Genomic DNA, 24,689 nt, shown 5'->3' on the forward strand with positions numbered 1-24,689 from the left:
TTAAGAAAAGACTTTTCGTAATCATAATAATATGTCAAAGAACACAATATGATAATATAACACAACAGAACACAAGCTGAAAATCATATCAAGCAGATCAGTAAAGTTCCGTTCGTGTAAAAGAAGAGACACAGCACGACTACTTGGTATGTAGAGTGTACACAGGGACACACTGTGTAGTCAAGGTCACGTGGTCGCTTAACCACTCAAGTTATGTGTGTCAAAGTGTTGGTCTGCGCCTGACAATTGGTGACTTAAATCCTGTTTAGTCTTCCAACATTAGGGTGATCCAATATTATGCTCCATATAACTTGTATAGCAGTATACTGGACGAATGAATAGTTGAATGCTGGAGTCACAAAAACGAATGAACTTGATAGGACTTTCACATTTTACATTACAGCTAGGGCTTGACAACACTTCCGGTATTTCGCACCTGATATCTGATTAATAGATATCATACCAATGATCATAACGCAGCGAAACTGGACGGAATCACAACATTGAAGGATAAAACATGGGGATAAAAAAGATCCATGAGCAATCAAATATTAACAAAACTCAGGAACTATTAATTTGTAGACGAAACAAGAAACCGTCTATTAGCCGGGATATGGAGGGGAGCAGAAAAGCAATTACGGTAGTCCACCGCTTGTATAAACAGGCTTCGAGAATTGCTAATCCCTTCATCGTTTGTCATGATAATATCAATATTCTAACATATTAGGGAATATTCGTGTACACTCTAAACACATTCAGACAACTTCATAGTTCATGTTTGAAGATCATTGATATGAACATAATATTCCTACCGGATATTTGGCTAGAATGTTTTGGGTTTCAGGTTCAAAGTATTGCTGATGCCTGATATTCTTCTGAAAGCTGGATTCTGATTCATTTCATACGGCTTCAACGAATGATAGAAGAACGAAGTCCGAATAGTTAGTCGGAGAATTTATTCACCTTAGTTCTGATTAAATGGACATAATCTGTGATCTGAAGGTCTGATTAAAGTTTCACCGAGCACCTTTTTGTACAGCCATGTGAATCTTTGAATTAAATTATTTTAAATCGTATCCGAATTCTAGGAAGCTGTTCATATCAATATCATGGGGAAATTCCATAATCCATCGTACCTACGCAAGGCTGCATCGCAAAAATTCGGGTGCTTGATTTGAATCAATTGGTAAGTGGTACGACATTCCATATCATCTCCGCCCGCAATTTGAAGTGATGCTCAAAATACGTTTTTACTTTATTTGTCCGCGTTAGTGACTTAAGCGATTAGTCTTTGAGTACGAAAGTTGGAGAAATAAAAGAAAAACACCGCACTAAAGTTAATAAAGGTAATGTGAAAAATGTGACAAATGGAAACGGTCAGCCAAGTTTTTCGTTTAAAAAGGGCCATTGCACAGAAAAGCAACGAGTAGCCATTACAAAGACGGAAAACTCATACGAAGAGTTGCAAACGGTCCATGTCAAGCACGAACGGAGTTTTTGATGTAAAACAAAATTGCTTCCTATCTGCTTCAAAATGTCTTTGCACTTGGTTAAATTATGTAGCCAATTTATCAGATTAGTTGCGGTTAGGAACATTGAAGGACCGAAACTTATTACTCCAAGATGTCTGGAAGATCAGTTGCGGAATCCTAAGATCAGCCATGTGACTGTTTGATGATCTAAATACAGAAAATTTGTTATCGATTAAATTGTCAGCAACGACCATTCGATTCCTTGATTCTTTTTATTTTTCAGTACTGTAATGCGGTTGTCGGCTTATTAGTGATGAAATAAAATGTTAAAACGATTTCGAAACATTGTTTTTTTGCCGATTAGAAGCAAAATCTTGACAATGTAACAACACAGAAAAACGATGGTCCATCGTTAAGAACCACCGATTTTTAACTACTGCTGCTGGAGTGTAAAACTATAATCGTAAAATGATTATATGCTTGATCTAAAAATGTAAAAGCCAAGCTGGCGTCAACGATCGGAGAAGCAAACTTGTTGCTAGGCAAAAATTAAATCAAATAACCTTTAGAGATGAACTTCTATTCAATATTATAAGACTAATCATTAACAAAGATAGAAATATTAAAATATCATCGCATCTACGACAAATGTAATAAAGAATTAATTTTATTCGGATTATAAAAAGGTATAGGAGTTTTCACACGGGTCTCCCGGAGCAACGAAAGAACTTGAAACAATTTCAAACGAGCTTAGTTTAATCTTGGTTTAATAATGGGAGAGCGTTTCAACCTTCCGAGACGACAATCCTGTAACTTTCTCATTAGTTTAACGATAAAACTAAAAAATACAGAAATTTAGCCCGTTTAGCATCGCAATCATAGAAAAACCGGGAATGAGTCCGGGGTCATCAAACCGTAAATGTTTAGTAGACAAACATCACTGCATAGTAAACTGTTTTAAACAGAACAAAAAGCTCTTAACAAATCGACAGACAGGCTGGAATCCAGGAGTAATGGGCAGTTGATGAGAAGAGTGGGATAGCAGCTCTGAGAAGCTATTAGTTGAACCCTGCCAGTTATAAGAATCGGTGAATGTCACGTGACGGATGATAGATATCGAGAAGTCATAGTCCAGTATTTATATTCTCATGGGTAAAACTGGCGACTGGAAACGATACCAGTGATCTTGGGCATTTATGTTCATTGCCGCCGCATTAAGGAATTATCCAATTTTCGACGGACGTAGGACACATCATAATTCAAAAACATTTATCCCCGTTTGAACTAACAATAACTGTGTAATGAACTAGTAATTTGACAGCAATTTCCGAGATGGATTACGATGGAGTAATAATAATGGTGCACCATTAACACCGGGATAATTATTTTACTTCTGTTAGTATAGTTTTATTCTTATCCGTTTGTAGCAGAAGTTTCTGATCAAATGCTTAATTGACAATTTACTGATAAATTGTTTGTTCTGCAGATCTTGATCCTTCCAGACTCCAGTTATTATCAACTTCAGGATAAGGACTAGTAAATTCCCTGGAATTACCGAGAAAGGACCAGTAAATTCCCTGGAATTACCGAGAAATGCACAATTAACTTCTCATGAGATACCCAGGAATGAACATGCAACCGCAGACAATCACAGAACGGCTTAAAACGCTCCACATCTGTTAGTGTTAAGCAATGTATATTGCAATTGTTTGTTCAACGTTCAGTAGAATAATAGTGTAGAGCTTGTTGTTACAAGCTTACAAGATCAGATTCTGCCGTGTTCCAACAAGTTCATTTAGTGACCACCACCGGGCCACTTTATGTAGAAGTTAGTCACAAGCAAGTGGTCGGAAAGTAACACATTTTACACGGTTAACTAGCTGATAAAGTTCCCACGGGCACACTGTAATTCCCAGGAAAATATGCAAACATTCCCGCCTAAATAACAAGAACTTCTTAAAGTCAGCCCTCTTTATACTCTTTTAGTCAGGACTCTTTGAACACATTTTCTACCCACATTTTCTAATAAACCAAAAGTTCTAAACCGATTTTCTATACAGATTTCCTTACCAGATATTAGGTTGCCGTAAGTGTGGCTCCTATCATCATACACTGTCTCTAATTGCTAGTCTGATGATAGGTAGCCTCATCACCGCCACCAAACTCTTTACTCAACCTTCTCAGTTTCAAAAGGTCGTCATACCTACCACACGGTCACAACCTTTCAACACATATTTCAACACATATTTCTCCTAGATCATATCAGCTAGGTTGTCCTATGTTTTATTACTATTATTATTTACATACTTTTATTAAGTTATTAGTAGGTAGAGGCTACCTACTAACTGGCTTACACTACCTACTATATATTTACAGAGGGTCTGGATAATACTTCTTTATAAACATTTCCAATGAAAAATTGTGTTAGTTTAGATGAATAACACAGCGTGATTAATTGAACTGACAATAGTAACAAAAATACAGTTCCCAAGTCTATTGCTACTACTCGTATACTATATATATATTATAGTAGTACTATATAAATATAGTATATAATATAGCTGTATTGATAGTATGAAAACAACTTTGCACAATGACAATTCGGTTATTGATACTCCCACACTGACAAAGAATGACACAAATTGAAGAGGACAAATCATTAAAATCGTGAAAAAAGTTACTGGTTCAAAAACAGGATTGTAAGATTTACAGTCTTAAACCAAATAATCTTGATGAATGGCCACGACTAAGATCGGTGAATGCGTTAGGAGCCGATTAGCCGACACAAACAAAATTCAAAGGAAGGACACTCCATAAACTGTAAAGGGGTTCTGGAATGAACAGGGATTATAATTTAATCTAAATTTTTCTTCAGGGCCACTTTAATCATTTGCAAGAGATTTGGTTAGTATTGGAAGCCTTATCTTACATGTTATCAGTGTGAAGCGGTGCGGAACTTAATTATGGTTGAGGGGTAAATCTGCGAGGTAATTAGACCCGACATGCAGATGAGGTGTTTTTCTGGAAAGGTGAGAGGAGGGAATCACGCATGGAGATAAGAAAGTATGTACGCGTGCCGATGTGTCACAGAACAGCACAGGAAACCTTTAAACCTTATTAAATATAAACATTCATTACGACATATTATTATGGTTCAATTGGGTGTTTAAAAATCAGGTGAGAGACTCTTTTGCTAGAATTACTAACTGCAAAAACCTTTGATGATATCACTTCATGAATAGTAATTGACATGGTGAATTTACCGGTTTTAATTCTCCGTACGTGATTATAGTTTTCTCTGATGATAAGAAGGTCGGACATTTTTACATTGTTAGCATACACGGCGTGTTCAAATGTAAGTAAATTGAGTCATCTTTAGTCAAATAAGACAACACGAAATGTTGAATTTGGTAATTCGTTTAGTCGCCATAAATGAATGCTTTGGCGAAACGATCTGTGGGCACATATAAAATGCGATATATCGATTGTCGACCAAGGAAAAAATGCAGGTAAAAACCGGACAGTGAAAATATTCAGTTTGCTCGTTGACACCTGTAGTATCCTGCTTATCGATGAAATTTTCCAAGACAAATTGAAGCTAACGGTCAAACGTTCCGGACTGGCAAATGAAACTTGATGATTAGTGCTTGTGTTCATTAACTATTATGAATAAAACAAAAATGGCCTGATTGACTTATCTAAATCATTTGATCGCTCAATTACTCCTCAAAATTTAACCGCTCTTGGAACAAGATGAAAATCAACATTCGATTTGTCTTCCTGATCTCTCTCTACCTTGCTTCAAGATTAATTACAGGTTACAATCCGTGATTAGAATCATTGATCTAAAATAATCACCATAAATCACAACCAATTAGCGCTAATCACATAACCAATTAGCGCTAATCACAAGAATCCCAACGCCTTCTTACCTAATAAGATATTAGTAATTAAACTTTAAGTAAAAATATCTTAGAGAGCCAACACTTCAGAGGGGCGATAAGCTAAATATATTTAAAGCTAGCTGCTTGATAGATTTGCGTTGAACCCACCTTTCACCCAAAGCATTATAGATACTCGCGCCCCATTAAATATAGACGTCAGCGCCCTCCTTTTTTGTCGGCCACGGAGCGGACCATGCTTGGCAAGAAGTCTCGCTAATAGTTCATTTTAATGCCCCATTACGACTCTAATTAGAGGACGAGTGGGGTAAGTGGGGACTATTATCGTAGGGCTCGTCTCCCTGCAACACCACCAGCCGCGATTGAGTGGTTTTGGTCACGTGATCGTGTTCTTGGCTTGTGATTGGTCTGATATTTTGTTTTTGTTGTGGTGGAGAGGAACCGTCAAAATCCGGGTGGAATGGTTTTAATAATTCAAATATCGAGCATCAGGTATGAATAACCGAGAATTTTAACGTACATAAGTGAATGCTGCAGACGTATGGCATACAAATTGGTGGGTATAATTTCATATTATTTCACCAGTCTCAGTCATTTTAACTCTACAGAGCTACAGCACCTGCAGGAATTTATAGTTACAACTTTATTAGGACGAGTGCAAACGGTATAATAGACACAATTTCAAATTACTTTCTGAATCCCACTAAGTCCCACAAAAGGGAGCAAAATGGAGTTTAATTATACAGTCTATAAAATGTAAAGTCTATGCAAAATCTTCAACGACAATTCATGACAATTCAGTATAGTGGCTGGTCACATCACAGTCTACCCTAATGGTTTCATGACAAATGTATATGTTCTTATTTGCAGATGCCACTGAAAAGTTCTTCCGCCTGATAATTGTCATACTGTGACACCGTGTCACATACTTCTTAGAAATTCAAAAAGTTTGTGGTCCAGGGTGCGGTGTGTAACTTAAATAGTTTTATTTAAATTTAAGATAATTCTCACAGTTTTCTCAGCCTACAGTAATTAAAACTTAAGTAATGCTGTCTTTGTGCAGTGATTTCAGCTTGTGTAGATATTTAAAAAATAATTAAAGGAGAAAAAGTATCGTTTAGTACGTCAGCAAAACCTGCTTCCCTTTTCTTATGATCATTAAAATACAAAAACATTTTACCGGAAAAAATAACATGAAAGTTTATTTAAAATCATTTAACGAACATCAATCTTCATATTTATAACATGTATGTGCTAGAGAAGCATTCAAAACAGAAACTTCTCAAAAATTATGATCGTTTATACAAGTACAACATGTAGAGAGGGCTTCAAATAAGATAACAGTTACTATAGTTACTACAGTTACTATAGTTACTACAGTTACTATAGTTACTATAGTTACTATAGTTACTATAGTTACTATAGTTACTATAGTTACTATAGGTACTATAGTTACTATATGTACTTTAGTTCAGACTTCAGTACGTTTCAACATTTCATAAAAAATCGATTTTACTACAGATGAGTAGAACTTCGTGATAACATACCATTTACATTCCCGATACATATTTTCAATAATTCCATTATATAATATGCCAAAAACTGAACTTTTTATCATTCCACGTGGATTGGTGAAGCATTCCTACGATATCCTATAATCCCAGAGCGTCTAGCACACGTTGAAATGACTTCAACACATTGGAATGTTACAGTGTCTCACGTCTGCGAAGTTACATGTTCTAAGGAATTTGACGCAGTAAACCCGAGGTTAGAAAAGTGTTGAAATTACAGACAGAATGTCGACACTCGTACAGGTATTTTACGTGGGCTAACTATAAGTATATGACTATACTACTATCTGTATTATAGTATGTGACTACTATGCTATCTGTACGTCAATATTATGTTAATATGCAAGCCATTGAATAACTGATTTACGTTTAAACTATTATTTAGAGACTTGGTGATTATATATCAATGAGGGAGGAATGTGTTTATCTCAAATACTAAATTATTAGCAACGTGGGGTTTAACCGCAAATATGGGTTGGAAATATGTGAAAGGTAATTGTAATGGGCCAGTTGGTAAGCTAGCTAGGCACACTTGGGGCATTTTTCTTTAATGTTAACTTAAAGTTCGTGATGTGTCTACTTATTAATTTGATACAATATGTGGGATAATATTTAACACGATTTGAAATGTCAAGTGAGAATTAACCGACAAAATGGCTGCTTCAAAGTGGTATGCGGTGGCAAGAATATGACTGATTCACTGAGGTAAACCAGTAAAACAGGTATTAGCGTTACGGCTGGGTATTCTTTAGTTAGACGACATTATCTTCTGCCCACTTTTTGAGGGTGTGAAGCTCGACATTGATTTTCGCCATTTTTGAGGAAGAGAAGCTATTACAACGACAGGCAGATTCTTAATAAGATCAGACCACCGTAAAATTAGGCATAGAAAAACTGGTGTGGTTAACAAATTATCCTTTTGTGAAAAGCAAAGATTATGAAAACTGCCTCCATTTATTAGGCACAAGAGAGGCAGCACATGTAACACTATGTTTGCCATCATGTAACAGAACCCCGGCTAGCAGCCGTCTGTTCAACAAACAGTGATACGGCCCGGTCCCAAGGGAGATGAATCCTGGTGTTTTTGAGGCAGCGGCACGACGTGGATAGGCTTCTCTCGGCAAATCTTATAAACTAGGTCAAGTGCAGCTGTCGGGCTTCTTTTTCTGGATTGTAGAACGAATAACGGTGATCAGGTAGACATTTTTGTGGGCAGATTGAATTTGAGGAATTTGGGGTAAATTATTGCTTGACGTAGTAGGTGTGATAAGAATAGATTAGATATGTACGGCATTTCCCTTTGACTCGATCAACAAGATAAACAAGATTACTGACATGATGAGCCCTTCATTTTTTCTGACCCAGAATTTTCAGACTCGTACCGTAACGTTACTTTTTTATTCTGCCTTTTTTTTAAAGCAGATCGCCAATAACAAAAGAACGATAATACCATCATTTCTGCATTTAGATTTCGTGGAGACACCCTATCAACTACCATTATCTTCACCTGTAAACTCATCAGACGAACCTGACGGATCACCTGACGGATCACCTGACGGATCACCTGACGGATCACCTGACCGCAGATAAAGTGGCAAACTGCCACAACCACTCGGCCATCTGTCAGAACATCCCCTCTGCTCTAATCAAGTCATCATCACATTTATCCCTGCACACACCTGACGTTATGACACAATATTAAAAGGGACGATAATAGCGCAATATTTTCTGTGATGCAATGAGTCCGCGAGAAGGAGCAATGAAGGAGAAGGAGAAGGAGCAATGAAGGGAGCAAGGTAGCGAGATCCAGTCTCAAGACTCAGGATCGCCGGAATATGGTTGCTTTTTATCGGGACCTATTGGGAGATGCTGGAGGAGAGTCGCCAATACGGTGGGGTGGTGATAAAGTTACATATGATTTCAAGCTGTGGTTATATTATCCTAGTAATACTGGCTCTTCTGGGACTAACTTGCTGGCTTTAATAATATATATTTATAAAGATTATATTTATATTTGTATTAATACAAGAATTAAAGGCCTAACTAATATATATAGATCCGAATATTAAATTACAATCAAACGCAATAACTGATATTAAAGTTCGTGATCATAAGACGTAAGTAATATAAAAAAGAAAAAGTCTAGACTTTCACAACTGATTATAATATAGACACAATTCTGTGTTCGTGAGTCGAAAGATTAATTAGAATCTAAATGGAATCAAGATAACGGTTACAGATAAGAACAATATACAGTGGCTTGGGGGCAATTGTACACTAATTATAGAGCCAGGAATAATATCCAGTAATCAGATCAATCTACTTTAAAACCTAATTAACATTTGGCTGCCTGCCAACTGTGCAGTACGCCTAATGCATATACTCTAGATAATTAAGTCCAACGACAATAACTATCTGTAACAGCGTACAAAGCTTTTGGTACATGACTATATGGTGCGGGGTGCCCAAAGAGAAAGGTGCCCCTAACTTGGCGACTACCCAACACTCACGGTACGATCAATGGTTCGGGCAAGCACGAAGTTAAAGAACAGGGGCGAATATTGAATCACTAGCCCATCACTAGCAATATCTAAATATCTAGCTATATCTAGCTATATTAAATCACTAGCTATATCTCTATATCTAAATGATAATAGTGGGAGGGCCAGGGATTAAGTTTGAAGATGGAGACTAGCAATCAGTGGTGGTTGAAGACATGGCCTGCAAACATACAGAAGTATTTTTTAAAACCTTTTGAAGGAAAAGATAAGAGGGAAAATCAGGATCATGGACAGAGAAAATAGCAAATCTAATTTTCATTTGGGTGCAGTAGTCGGTATGTCCAGTAGTTCACCGACCACTGTGAAATCAGAGTACAAAACCCAACAAACAGAGAACGAAGCAGACAGTAAAATGAGTAGCACCGAGCCGTGATAAAATTAGATGCACCCAAATAATCAGAGGAGAAATCAACAAATTAATGTACTGTAGTAGTGATAATACGATTACATTGTTGAGGAGTAATGGTTTCCTATTCGACTCTGCTTCATCATAGCTCACCTTAGCTTTTGTAAGATGATATATCGAACAGCGTTGTTCACAACAGCTATGGACGGTCATGTTGGGCAATATATTACAACAATAAAATGTGTCCACTGCAGCGATCGATAACATTCGTAAATTACATTTGTGAACATTGGCAAATGTACATGTTATTAATATTTATGTTACGCTCTACAGAACATGGTGAAATCTTCAAAATGAACCACTATTTGGACGAGGAAGCGAAAAACCTTTAATTTAGTTAGCAGACTTTCAGTCGGTACACGCTGTCACGTGGTTAAGTTCTATAGGCCACGGGTTTAGAGGTCACGTGCCTACAGAAGGTGCCTCCCCAGACATAGCTAGTTAGAGCAATGACTTTCTATCACCAAAGTGACGTTAGCAAAATATTCAAATTTCGGGCGTTCTAGGAACCGAAGAATGTTCTATTTGGCTACAATGTGACCTGGTACCGGCTAACTATACAAATTATTTTAAACTCTGATCAAATTTTCTAATTGCGAAGAAAAATGCTATAATATGTGCTTGTTTTTTGGAAAATGTCATAATCAAGCATTTCCGTCTGCTCGGGGTTCACAAAAGACTTTTAAAAACCATAATTCCCTGATTCAAATAACCCGCACAATTTGTAAATAAATAATCATTCTTCTTTGTAGTGGCACACGTCCTATAACGCGTATAACACCCTCCCCCCCCCCCCCCCCCCCCCCTCCAGCTCCCCCATGTATAAGTATAGTATATATAGTATAATTAAAGTTATCAAACAATATTATATATTTGTCATATTTTTATGGTTTTTAGACAAATTGGTCGGCTTCGACTCGGCAAAAAATCTCGAACAATCATATTATTCGGATAGCTCAAAGCGATCAAATTAAAATACCCTCGGTTCTCAACAAAAAATGAACCTCAGGTTACAGGACACAAAAAAGTTAGGAGGAAGTTTGGTTGTAATGCCCTTGAAACTATTTTCTAATACCTTCGCATGACCGGTTTGAGTAGGAGTGACTTTTACAGTTGGGACCACTTCTAATAAATACTCATGTCCATCAAAATATCCATTATTTAGAGCTCTTTGTACAATTACCTTCAGTTACCAGGTCCATTATCTGTTTTCAAATTAAATTAATATTGTCCCCCAAAAAAATTCGTTCCCATCGATTCTAGCGCTAAATTAAACCTTAATTAGCGCTAAACTTTACAATAGGCTAATGGTCCGATTAAATTTGTGAAGTTGTGCGGCCCTGCAAACAAACATATGGCCATATCATGCTCTCATATCATGCTCTCATATGAGATCTGTCGATTAACCAGCGGTCGGGGCTAACGAGTGCAAACAATTGTCACCGGAATATCCCGTAATGGAAAGAACGCGGGTTTAAGGAGACAAAACGCTAGGGTGAGTCTGGGAGGCAATCATTAGCTGCCAGTCCAGGCGTGGAGTGGGATGAGGTGATCTAGACTGGCAGACAGGCTGTTAGATCGGGTTGGAATGAGGCTGACAGATCACCTGGCTGCGCATGGACCCCAATAAAAGGAGGAGAGAGTGGGCGGTAGCCCCGTAGCCTGCAGGAGAAGGAGGGGGAGGAGAAGGAGGAGAAGGAGGAGGGACAGTTAATAACAAGTCCAACGGTAAGTTGGATCATACCGCAAGGTAGTGGTGCAACCTAGTGCAGACGGCATTGGTAACATTTACTAAACAGGATATCCGTAATCCTGGATCCTTTATATTTTCACTTTTAGCATCAAAACCACAGGCTTAGAAGGTCTGGTTGATATAATATACGATTTTCTACAGGTTTACATTTAACAATTTACATTCAATTAAAAACACATTTATGACAGGTCTGAAAATTTATCCAACCACGTTTCAAATGACACGCACAGAAACAGACAGACACACAAACGGTCAATCGCACAGAAACAGACATACATTTAAAACAGACAGACAGACAAACAGACAAACAGAATGAGAAACAGACAAACAGACAGACAATCGCACAGACAGACAGACAATCAAAACCACTTACTTATACAAGTGTGACCATCGTCAGACAGGTCCATGCCTGTAGGGCAGCTGCAATAGTAGGAGCCTTGAGTGTTGTGGCAATCGTGCGAACACATCCCTTGTAAACACTCGTTCACGTCTGAAAAAGGGAGACGTTTTAGAATCTTATATAAATATCTGTCATAAACACTTCTTACAAGCATTTCTTCTTAAGATGTAATCTATAAAAATCACGTTAAACGTAACATAATTGCCGATTCGATTAAAACTCTGCACTTGTCTTAGCTGTCACAAAGTAAATGTCACGGTGACAGGTTCCTGATTGCTTCAGATTTACTGGTTAACAATCATAACCGGGTTATGTAATTTGAGTACATTGGAAGAGGGAAAAAAGAGGACAAAAAGTTAAAACGAAGAAAAGACGGATTCGCAGTATTATAAATTAAATTATCTGACGATTTGGCGTCCAAACGCGATTCGGCATAACGTTGTGATTAAAAAAGTTAGAGTATCAAGAGCATCAAATACAAGATCATCAAAGGTATGGGGTAAAACGCGCCCAAAAACTGTACGAGGTGAGTTAAAAACGCATGACTGGATGAATAAATACTCCAAGCGGTGCCGTCATGAGTCAAATAAGTTTGTCAAGCAGTTCGTGTTGTTTAAACTTTAAATTTAGCATTTGAAGCAGCGACATCTTGCAATGCACCCTAATTTAGTACCCTCCTTTCCAGGTCCCTCCAATGCACCCAGATCAGATTAATCGAACATAAAGTGATTTATGTGGTTGCTGGTTTTAAAGGAGAAACCTTTAACTTGGTGTTGTGAAGGTTTGGCTGGAAACAAGGCTCACATTAAAAAGGAACAAAAACACGTACATAAAACGACAAAACACACATAAAACGACAAAACACACACATAAAACGACAAAACACACACAAAACGACAAAACTTTACAAACCATCCTGAGAGGTTATCACCTCACAAAATTGCAATTTTATCGTAACCAAATAAAAAAACTGTCATTCTGAAATCAAAAATTCATGCAACAAACTCGTTAAGACTAACCGTAATTTATATAACTATTAAAATTCTGATAAATAGGTTGGAAGGCATCGTGATTTTCAAGCGTCTTGCCTCTGCCTCGTCGTCCGGCCCTTCCTCCCAGAGGATATCCTTGAACACAACAAAAAAGCGACGACAAAAACAGGAAGGAAGACGTCAGTTGAACTAGGGAACCAGTTATGTGGAACAGTGATGACGTCACACGAAGAAGTGATGACGTCACTTGGTCTAGAGCGTCGTCACGTATAGATATACTCATATGGTCTTTGATATCATAACCTAAAATTTCTAACTGGGGAAATATTCGGAGTGAGACGGAGTACAACACCGAAAAGCAGACGTTGAAAATTGTTACTCAATCCAAATCGTCGTCGAAGATTAATGTTTAGATTGGTGGACTGAAGTAAACTATTTAGATTTGTCATGAGTGAGATAATACGAACGGAATGGCAGGAAGCAAGGGCTAATAGTAACTCCTGGAGCTGAGTCTTAGTTACAATCGTAACTCTCACCTCGGTCAACTCTTTTAAAAACGGCCTCACTAGGTATGCTGTCATGAAGTACGGCGCCAAGAACTCAGGATTGAAATTGATGGATTATAGTCGGATTGAAGTTGATGGATTATAGTCGTAAAAATTAGCGTGATATTCACTGATACTTTAAACATGACATGTCTCTAAGAGTAAGCTCTGTGAAAGTAAAAACTAATTAATAACGTCCACTAGGGTCGTCCGGCTGCCATAAAATGTAGCACAAAAATAAATAACAATAAATTCGGAGCTGACAAAGACAAAGTACAAACTGTAGGACTGTAGACAGGGCCAGGGGAGGTCAAAAGTTGTGGTTAGCATGCAGAACACACCCTACTAGCCCGCAAAAGAAGCTGATCGCGGCACCACAGACAGCCTTCTGCAGGTGTGTCAAATGGATATCCTTGTGACTTGTGCAGTTGTGCCCTAATATATACGTAACAAATAAGGAGATAGGAGAACCAAGTGTTGCGATATGAGAGAATCTCCCAGCGGTCAAGGACAGGTCAGGTTTTAACGACAGGAGAAGAATAAAAGAAAGTCACATTGGCGCATATTTCCTTCCCCTGACAGGAGGCGTCATTCTTTACAATAATAAACACTCTATAATCCACCTCTCCTATGGGCTTCAGGATATATTTTACAGTAATTTTATAATTTTCTAGCCGAATTATCTTCTAGGAGGGGGTGAAAATTTGGGGAATACTTGGTCAAAAAACGATTTGCCCTATTGTAGGGCGGGTTTTTTGACAAATTTTAACAATCAGAAAGAAAAGTGAACAAATCGTGTATCGTCCCTTTATATAGCAACTAAATATCCCTTTTTATGCATTCTTTGAATCAGATGATCATTCGCAAAATCGACACGGAAGCACTGATTTTATGCCGTTTGCCGTGAATAAAAGTTTAAGCTGTCATATTAGATCTTTATAACTTTATCTAGAAATGTCCTAACAGCGGAGTTTTACTGGTAGAGTAAATGTGGGGACTGGGAAGCTGGGAGAGAGCCAATGAAACGAGGGTCCTGCGCAGTTCGATCCAATCAGAACCGAGTAGATAATAAGTAGCCCTTGTGGCGTTACTTAAGCACTGCTTTTCCTACTGTGTTCGAAAAGTCGTATCATTAGAGGGGCGTTTAAAAGACAGATCCTCAGACTTGCAATTTTCCAGGTAAGCGTTTGGTCGAGCACGTTTTTACATTTTTTACTAACTAAACTTTTGAAACTGATACCAATCATTTGACCAAGGTTTTAAACCATGATATAGATGGAATGCTATTTTAGGGGCAATTTTCTAACACATCGCCAAAGAACACCGAATAACCCACGTATACAACGGAAAATTTACTGACTGTCCTCGCTGCAAAATGTTTCGTGAACTTAATATAGTTTAACACAACAAAAAAACCGGAAAGAGAAGTGTTTACTACCATTGAACAAAACGTGATCTGGGTTTTACAGTTGTAAAACAAATCAAGACCGCCAAGTTCCGGCGACCATTCACAGTCCAGGCTTAATTACACGTGCAAAAATGCAACCAATGAGAAACGAAAGATGCCGAGGTATATTATATCGACCGAATAAGAGATGAGGATGTTAGGCCGTATCGAGATAAATAGGAAAGATCTTCATTGTAATTCTTGCTTGGATTCCTTGAACGGACTCAAATTATTGATAAATTAATTTATACTTGAAATATTGTTGTAATGATACAGGTTTTTATAACATGAAGTTTACGGCTGAAATCATGTACACAGCAACATATACTCGACAGTTAATGACAAAACTGCATGTTATTTTAGAAATCGACGAAAGTCGCGTGGAAAGTTCCCGAAACGGCATAATGTAAGCTAAATGATCCCGTTACGCCGAATTAGGAGGTGAACTAATTTTAACATCATTGAAAGATGTGTTCTCGGCGTTTAACCCCCCCTCACAAAGGTGATTACTCCGGTCAATAATTTTCCTGTTGTAAAGTCACTTTTCGGCGTCTACCAATTGGATGTAAATAGCATAATGGGGTCAACAATTTTCATAATATCACTTCATCTAGTCTACACTGTCTAGTGCGGAATTTGTACACCTCTAATTATGAAGAAACGTGATGATTGCAAAGTTTTGACTTGAGGAAACTATAAAAAGAACTGATGAGCTAAAAAGATCACTTGATGCGAAACGATTTCAATATTCAATAGGGATGATATCCGCGTTGCGATACGAAAATATCTTGACAGGAAAATATATTGACAGGAACATATATAACAAAACTGAGATCATAAAGCTTTGAAGGACACGGCAGAATTGACCACGCCACTAGGTAAAAACAAATAATTTCAAGATCCGGTCTGCAAAAATAAATCTTTGATATCAGATATGAATTATGAAAGACTTGCCCAAGAGTTACGATTGAAGCAACGTGCTTACCACCTCATTCTATAGAGCTAACTTAATATTCATCCTGTATTTTATACTTCACGGCTACGCAAGCTCACACAAAACTCCCGCACGAGGAATTAGGCGCCGATAAACACATTTTTAAGTACGAAACAATTACCATAACCTAATTTATAACAAAAAGTAGGCTGCCGTTTGCCAAGGAATTGGCGTGAACTTCTCGACTGAGCACCTCAACTTAACGCACCATTAAAAATCAACAATAGATTAAGTTAATAACTTAAATCCTTGTCCTCAAGAGGAACGAAATGAAACTCAGATACGTAAGCATGGCAATATAGTCCGCTTATATCTCGTTAACTAGACCGGACAGCGCCCTTTGATCTTGACTTTTTTGCGATACCAGTCCCGGTACAAAACGGATTAATTAAACTAAATAAATAAACGAAAACAAACAACATATGCCAACGATCACCAATGATAAACTCATGTCATCATCAAAACAAAAACGTAATTATATGCTACTGACATGCCGGCTGGTGTATGGTGAGTCCGTTACATGGCCGAAAAGAATGCTCCCCGGCCTCCTCCTCCCGCCATTAACTTTAACGACATTAATGGATGGTTCACCTGAGCTTCACTTAATTGCGTTACCGGAACAATAGGTGCTCATTGTTTCGGGGAGGTCATTAAAACGCGTCACAGTAAACAGTAACGTCGGCAACAACATTAGCATCTCCCAAGACCAGGGGGATACCTTGACCACACAATAGCATATTAAAGATCAGGGTATATAATAGCATTAATTCCCGATTATATCGCTTGGTATAAGCGGAGTATTTTGATCGCGACACAAGGGCACGACCGGGACCGCTTGAGCTAGACGCAACGGGTCGTCACTAGTGTAGGCAAACATCCGCGGTCGCTTAATTGGACCGGGGCAACACTCAACGAAAACTTAAATTGCGACGGAATATTTGTTTGGATTAGTGGGAACGGCGTTTGTCGGTATTTAAACAGCACTGAAATAGTACTCAAAGAAAACTAAAGATGTTAGCGTTAAGAAGTTATCGATTTTGAGCACATAGTTTTATCGGGGTGTGTGATTCAGGGATCGTTAGCTCGGACAGACATGTGAGCGAGACGGGTTGTTGTTTTGACACGTGACCCTATTTCTGACCAATCACAACACACCGTTATCAGTCACCCTAGACAGTCCGTGTTGTCATCATTTTGTTCCTGGTGTTAGTCGGAACTTACGAAATGTCTAACATCACGTGCCCGTCAAAAACGAGGCCCTACAGTAAAAAAACTCAACGAAAAGTTAATCAAATCCGTCTAATTTGTGATAGGACCGGGCAGGCATAATTACACCACGCCTACGCATGACGACCTACTGATAAGGGTTCATGATAGAGAGGGAGGGAGATCTGCCGAACACAAAACAGCGAACGGAGTGATAACGATAAACGCACCAAACTGAATTATCACAAAATAGTGATCATATTTAAAACATAGAAACGAAATATATGCTATTCCAGAATTTCTAAATTTAGTCTTACAAAATAACATAATGACACGGATTCCCTATAATTATGCTGCTGTGTTATTGTTACCTTCGTCACAGAGTGTTCCCATCCAGCCTTGCTTGCACAAACATTCCGTGGGAGACAAGCAGGTAGCCGTCAATCTTGAGCACGGACAATTCGCTGAAATAATATGTTGGGTTACTATGGAAACCACAAAGCGTCACCATAAAAACTATTGGGTATCTCCATGGAAAACACCACGGAACCCACCATGTGGCCATGATAAGGTAGGTTGAGGTTAGTGGCTGTTTATGGTGTCTATCACGGGAACGATATCCATACATCATGTCATATCGTGATGTATCGCCTAGCGCATTGGGCAACAAAGAGACCGAATGCAGTGTCCCAGACCGTCCTTGACAGCCCACCTCACCCTTCACCTAAACTAAGATTTTTACCATTTAATCAGGATTATTTTCGTGGCGGGCACGTGCTATCCAAGCACTATATGCGTGCTATCAGTACATTCTTAGTCTGGAATGTTTCGGCCAGGGTATTACTATTGATTTAAAGCAGTCTAGAACCCATTTTCCTTCATTGGTCCTTACAGTTGAAACAAATTAGCAGGGGGTTGGAATAAATCACGGTCAATTTGTCCTGAGGTCGAGGTAGGATACTGCCGTGTATTTTGCGGCCAAACTTTCCCACATCTGTAACAAGTCAGAGTCTAATGCTTGGATCATGACTATAGTCAGCTTATCTGATGATGGTATGTGATCAGGAAAAAGGAGGCAGATGGCAGCAGACTGTTTTAACATTTCTCATTTTAACATTTCTCATTTCAAGCTAGATTGCGGAATTCGATCTGTTCAACGAATGCATAATCTGATACCGTCAACTAACTTTGGCATGATTCCACCAGGGCATATCCAATCGATTGACGTTTTTGCTCCATAGATCCATAAATACAAATTACAATGCCCTTAGAAATGCGATCAATCTTGTTTTCAGTATAGCATTCCTTTTCTTCCACATTCTGCAAAATCATCGCACCTGTTACCACTCCATCTAAATATATTAGCGACCCTACAATTTCACCCAGTCAATGCGATCAAATTATGTTTGAATATATGATAATGGCCCAATATAACCTCGTTATCAACATTATAGTAACACCAGGGCACTCTAGTAAGTTGAGATTGTGTGATTGGGGCAGGGTTATTGAAGAGCGTCAAGTCGGCACTTAGACTAATTAACACTGCCTCGCCCTACTTAGCACTGCCTCTTCTAGTACGTGTAGCTAGCTAACTAACGATATTATCTGTTTTTTGTGACGTCATCAAAACTCGGTTGTCAGTAAAAATCTTAAATAAGATCTGGTGAAGAACACCGGTTATGTGCTTTTGGGGCCATTTTCTAGAATATGTGCCGGTTTTTTCATGAAAAAAGGGCACTTTACAATTGTCCGACTTTTAGCGACCGGAATAAAACTCTCATTAGTCAAATCTCTCCTTGGACAAATCTCTTCAAGAACGCCAAACCAATTTCACTTACCGGACAAAATTGAATAACTTGACTCCGTGTTCCAAATCAGGTCAAAAATTCATCATGGAATGGATTAATCGTTGAAACCAACCAAGAGCTAAATTGATTTTTTAAATCTATCTCAGCTTACCATTGTTCCCCCAATTCATGATTTGATTACCTTGGCCGACTAATTTAAAAAAATGGACGAGTAGATAAATATAATAACATATCAGTCATTGGTTAAAATACTTATTCGACATTCCTGAGTATTTCCACACTGTTTCTTTATTCTTCTAGAGTTTCGACGTTGTTGATTTCATACTCTCTCGAATTTTCTGTACACCAATGACAGATTCGAGCAATAAACTCACCCAAAATAACGCGACGTCATAGCGAGAGGTGATTTTAACATAGTTTTCCTGGTATAGTAATTGGTTGCAACCGTTCTTTAACCAAAATAGAAATGACACAAATTAAGCTAGCAAGTATTATTACATCAAATACTAATCGAGTCCAAATGTTACCTAGTGGCCTAACCAATAAACGATTGATTGCTTCTTAAATCCGCTACTTTCACAGGCGGGAAAACGTCATTTTCACGGACTAGTGGGTGGCACAAAGGTTGCAATTTTGTATCTTCTAATCTCATCATCATTCATCAGATCGAATTTATAGAACTTGTCAAATATGTCCGGCACCTGTCCAGTGTCCCGGAGACGTCATTACGAAGAACAGAGCTGGAACTCCGCCAGAACAATGCTGGAACCCCGCCAGAACAATGTATCCTTACTCACATCGATCAAATTGTTGCTTGATAACAGCAGGTTATAACCCTAATGACAGACTATACCAATTGAACGACCAGCCCTATTTCAACAAGCAATCAATCATCTTTGATTGCGTGTTGTGATGCTCGCGGTATATTCTCGTCTCATATTGACCCACAAAGAGAAATGCCGGGTGTTGACGAGCTGAGGATAGATTTGAACACAAATTTCAAATCAAGATCACGAACATCCGGTTCGTGGGCATTAAGCTTAAAATAAGTTATATTTAAGTATCTTGTGGGTTCAAATAAATGACATCGAGCCATGCGACTATGCGAGGTTGGCCTAAATAAACTTCCATCCTTCTTCCAACCTTTCAAAGGGGCTCAAATCAATTAAAGCGGTTTTAAATTATCACTCTACGATCCCTAAGCATGGGAAATGTTTGTTTTACTCCTAGTGATAACAGGGCGTTCTAAGCAAAGTGCAATCTATCAATAACCAGATGATACCCATGATAAGTCGTGATCTAAGCTCGATCGAGTAATTTCCGGATTTTTTTTCATCCTCCAGCTCCCCTAATTAGTTTTATTCGACCTTTATTCGTCCGAATTTTTCCATGGAAAAATAAACAACATTAATACCATTGCGTAACAATCACCACGGACCAAAATTTAACGAAGTAATGCATTATGCAGGAGGCATTAATATTGGTTTTGAGAATGTACTGACTTCTGCCTCATATTTCAAAAGCAAACTGGCATTATTCCAGACGTTCAGTCCTGCCACTCGGGACCTGGCACTACCACTTGCGGAGGGACTACTCTTATAATTTTCAGGTCCCCATAATGGGTCCGGGACTCTATGGCGTAAGACTCTACGGCGGCGCCGTAAAAACAGGACTCTACGGCGCGAAAAATTTTCATGATCTGGAATCTCTCCGTGGATCAAGAGCTCTGAGATTAACCCTAATTTATTCCGTATTTTTAAATCGGTACTTTCTCCTTTTTGCGCGGAAATGCAAGAATAAAATCAGATTGTTACGTTCTTAAAAGAAAATTTAGGAAATATTGTCCAAGCAAAATTGGTTGTCGGATAACTTGAAAGTTTAATCTAAACCAATTGTCTGAATCAATAGTCTAGTAAACGTCCACAAAAATAATTTCGGTTATTCTCTTCAGAAAACAAATTTTGTGCCGGAGTTTGTGTTGAAATACAAAAGTAGAATCATATTGTTTATTTCTGAAATTGAGAAATATGTGGGACATTGACCAACGTACTTACTTAACTTTACGTTGTTTAGCTGCAAGGCAGCAGAGTCATCTATGAAAACCACCCTTTTTCTTTTACTTCGGACAACCATGGCCGGCACCAGCACTTACATGAACCCGAAGGATTGATAACTAAGGCCAGCGACGGTTAAGGTATTATACCACACTTTCTTCGCCCGTGGTTCCGCTGTATTGATCATGTACAGCTCCTCATTTAACCCTTACACACGATTTCTCGAGCATTCGGCTGAGTAGACCGGGGGGCTACATAGGTTCATCGGAACCCTTAGCAGAACGGCAACGCCGCTCACCCCATGGCTAGTGTCACAGGCGAGGATCGAACCCGCAACCTCGTGATTGAGCAGCATATCACGAGTAAGGCAGGTCGACTAACGAACTGCGCCACTAAGCCACAATTTTGTGCCGGAGTTTGTGTTGATATACAAAAGAAGAATCATATTGTTTATTTCTGAAATTAAGAAATAATATGTGGTACCGTATATTGACCAACGTACATATTATTTTAGGTTGAATTAAAACTTGAAAGTATAAACTGTAATCTAGGTATGCTAGAGGTATTAGGTAAATGATATTATTGTAATATTTCATGACCGTCAGACAAAAACGATCGTCTGAATAATATTTAAGTATACATCTATATTACATTTTAAACTTGACGAAATCCCCCGGCAACGTGGGAAAAAACCGACCAAAAACCGACCCTCTGGCGTGGCCAATTTCAGCTCGCAAATGGAGTTGAAACCTTGCCATTTTTAGCAAGGTTGTAAAAAAAGGATAGGAGTAGGATGTAGCATTCTTAGGATTTTGATTAAAGCTTTAAATTTTCTATAATTAACTTCGAAAGTGAGGTAAAATAAACGTTAGAATAACTAGCAGGAACCCGTCTAACCCTAATAATATAAAGTGGTGTCAAACCTCAAGAGACTAAAATAATTATAACCTATTTAATTCGCGTTTTTGACACCACAACGGCGTCGTTGCTTAGCAACATCAAGAGATTGCACGTGCGCGAGCAAGAACAGATTAGCAATGCGCGTTGTCATGCCTTATAATTATGATACGTAATGACTCTAGCTCAAATTTAGGCTCACGCTATGAATATTCATACCTTTGGTTGTGATCGATATTTTTGATGCGGTAAAAAGTATCGTTTAGGGAATCCAAATACTATAACAAGGTTGTCGTCGTTGCCAGATAAAAGCCATACTTTCTACAGTATAACAGAGCTAGACGATGAAAAGAAATTAAAACATTACTGATTTTTTAAATTTCCTCGAACAAAGCTTTTGACTAGCGGGTTTATATTATGTTATATTCTAAACGTCAAAATATCCAGGAAAATAATTGCAGCTTTTTGAAGCGGGATTTACGGCCATAGGCATAGCTCAGCTCATTGTTCTCTAAACACGAAATAATATGTTTCTCCTTTTCATTATGTTTTTTATTATTTTTTTGTTCAAGTGTTTAAAATATCCCGAAATCTTTCGTTATTGTCATGTCAGTTAACTAAAGTATGTTTTTAAAGTTTCTGATCTTTTCTAACTTCAACATAATATATTTTTCTTTCTATACTACGACATTTATTTTCAGTGGTTACTTTACTTACTTTACTTTACGTTGTTTAGCTGCAAGGCAGCAAGGTCATCTATGAAAACCACCCTTTTTCTTTTACTTCGGACAACCATGGCCGGCACCAGCACTTACAGGAAACCGAAAGATTGATAACTAAGGCCAGCGACGGTTAAGGTATTATACCACACTTTCTTCGCCCGTGGTTCCGCTGTATTGATCATGTACAGCTCCTCATTTAACCCTTACACACGATTTCTCGAGCATTCGGCTGAGTAGACCGGGGGGCTACATAGGTTCATCGGAACCCTTAGCAGAACGGCAACGCCGCTCACCCCATGGCTAGTGTCACAGGCGAGGATCGAACCCGCAACCTCGTGATTGAGCAGCATATCACGAGTAAGGCAGGTCGACTAACGAACTGCGCCACTAGCCACTAATATTAATATTAACTAATAGTTGCAGGGAGGGTTTACTCCAGTAGCAGGGAGGGTTTACTCCCCCATCATTTACAAAACTTCTACCGTATTTGATAAGCAAATAACTACGTGTCTATTATGGCTTTTGCCACATCGGTAAAACTTTACTCCCGTGCTACAAAGTTTTTAAACTTCGTATTAAAATTACCGTATAATGCTGATACTTGACTTACTTTCTTTTTGCTTGCGATTGGAGCGCGCCTCAACAATAGATGCAGACTCAAGTTCACACGGATAGATCACAATATTTGAGACCGTGTTAAATGATAAGAGTATGAGAATGATACTCCCACATAGTAATCCTGCGCTGTAATATAGCATGTACAGGATTATAGTCTAGGATTATGATAAATACCTACATAAATACCTGTCGCAAAATGACAGTGCTACAAATTCACAGCAGATTTGGTTTTAAACATTCAAAAGAGCATGTGCAGAAGCTTAAAATATTTTGACATGATACGATCGGTATTATTTATACGTCAGCAAGTTTGAATCTAATCAAAGTACAGCAATCAAACATACACTTTGCCGTATTTAATGTGGATTCTCACCTGTAGGGCAACCGAGTGTCCCATCTACTGGGTTCCATCCGTCACAGCAGTGATAAATTGTGATCTCTTTAGGTCTCCTTATCTTCTTTTTTATCGTCTTATACCGTTTCCTGTCAGTTTAGGTGGGTTTAGATGAAAGTTTTAAATTTCATGTGGCGAAAGTTTTGGTTTGTAACTCTGCATTCTTGTATCCAAACTTTCTTGTTCTACGACAAAGAAACTGAGCAGTTACCTATCTACTTGTATTTCAAATTTCCGTAAATACTGTAACTGAGAGCCTGACTCCGTGACTTTTAAAAATAAAATAATGTTGCACATTTGACTAATCGTTTTAAACCCAAAATATGACAGTCAAACCTTAACTGCATTCAACCCAAAAATGTGACCACAACCATCATAGTCATCAAATACCGTCACTTTCGGGGGGAATGTGGTCGATATAAAATGATTATTAATCATAAAGTAAAGTAACATAATATTATCAACGATGAATTATAGAGAACGTACACATTATCAAAGCAATCATCTCGCCCAGGAACTGGACATTTGACGGGAACCCTTTCATTGTACGATATTGTTCTGTCCCTGAACACAGTCTCCAGAGGACCCAGCTTCGTCAGGAAACAAACATTATCCCTGAGTAATGTCACAAATATTAGTGAACCCTTATTATCCTTCTTGTTTATCTAAAATTTATATCAAGGATTTCCATTTGTAGGTACTTTGCTATGGAAGCTGCACAAAATACTACAGGGGGCCGGGGGGGGGGGAGGGGGGGGCGAAAGTCGGTGTACGAACGTTGGGTCTTATAACATAGCCACGTTTTATAGTTGAGACCTGTAACTTTGCAGATGGTATACTGTAACTACTCATCCGAGGATTCCGTCGCAAAAATTTGATTGTTAGCGAAACAGATTTAAAATGACAAACTTAATGCATTACATCCAACTCGATCCAATAATTAAAAT

At 38.3% G+C, this 24,689-nt stretch overlaps 1 protein-coding gene across 3 annotated transcripts in view; it reads right to left on the minus strand.

Moving 5' to 3' along the window:
* The window catches only part of LOC134824640 (collagen and calcium-binding EGF domain-containing protein 1-like), a 76,626-nt gene that overhangs the window by 51,221 nt on the left and 716 nt on the right, over nucleotides 1-24,689 (minus strand). For 2 of the 3 annotated variants that reach the window (XM_063836601.1, XM_063836602.1), the window contains exons 3-6: nucleotides 24,229-24,357; nucleotides 23,722-23,831; nucleotides 17,621-17,713; nucleotides 12,039-12,155 (exon numbers count right to left, since the gene is read on the minus strand). In XM_063836601.1, the coding sequence (XP_063692671.1) occupies nucleotides 12,039-12,155; nucleotides 17,621-17,713; nucleotides 23,722-23,831; nucleotides 24,229-24,357 (449 nt within the window). Of the gene's footprint in view, nucleotides 1-12,038; nucleotides 12,156-13,084; nucleotides 13,414-17,620; nucleotides 17,714-23,721; nucleotides 23,832-24,228; nucleotides 24,358-24,689 lie in introns of those variants that run through there. The other variant, XM_063836604.1, reaches the window with a different exon arrangement.

Source organism: Bolinopsis microptera, chromosome 12, assembly GCF_026151205.1.
Source record: "Bolinopsis microptera isolate Bmic1 chromosome 12, MBARI_Bmic_1.0, whole genome shotgun sequence".
In the NCBI taxonomy this organism is placed as follows: domain Eukaryota; kingdom Metazoa; phylum Ctenophora; class Tentaculata; order Lobata; family Bolinopsidae; genus Bolinopsis; species Bolinopsis microptera.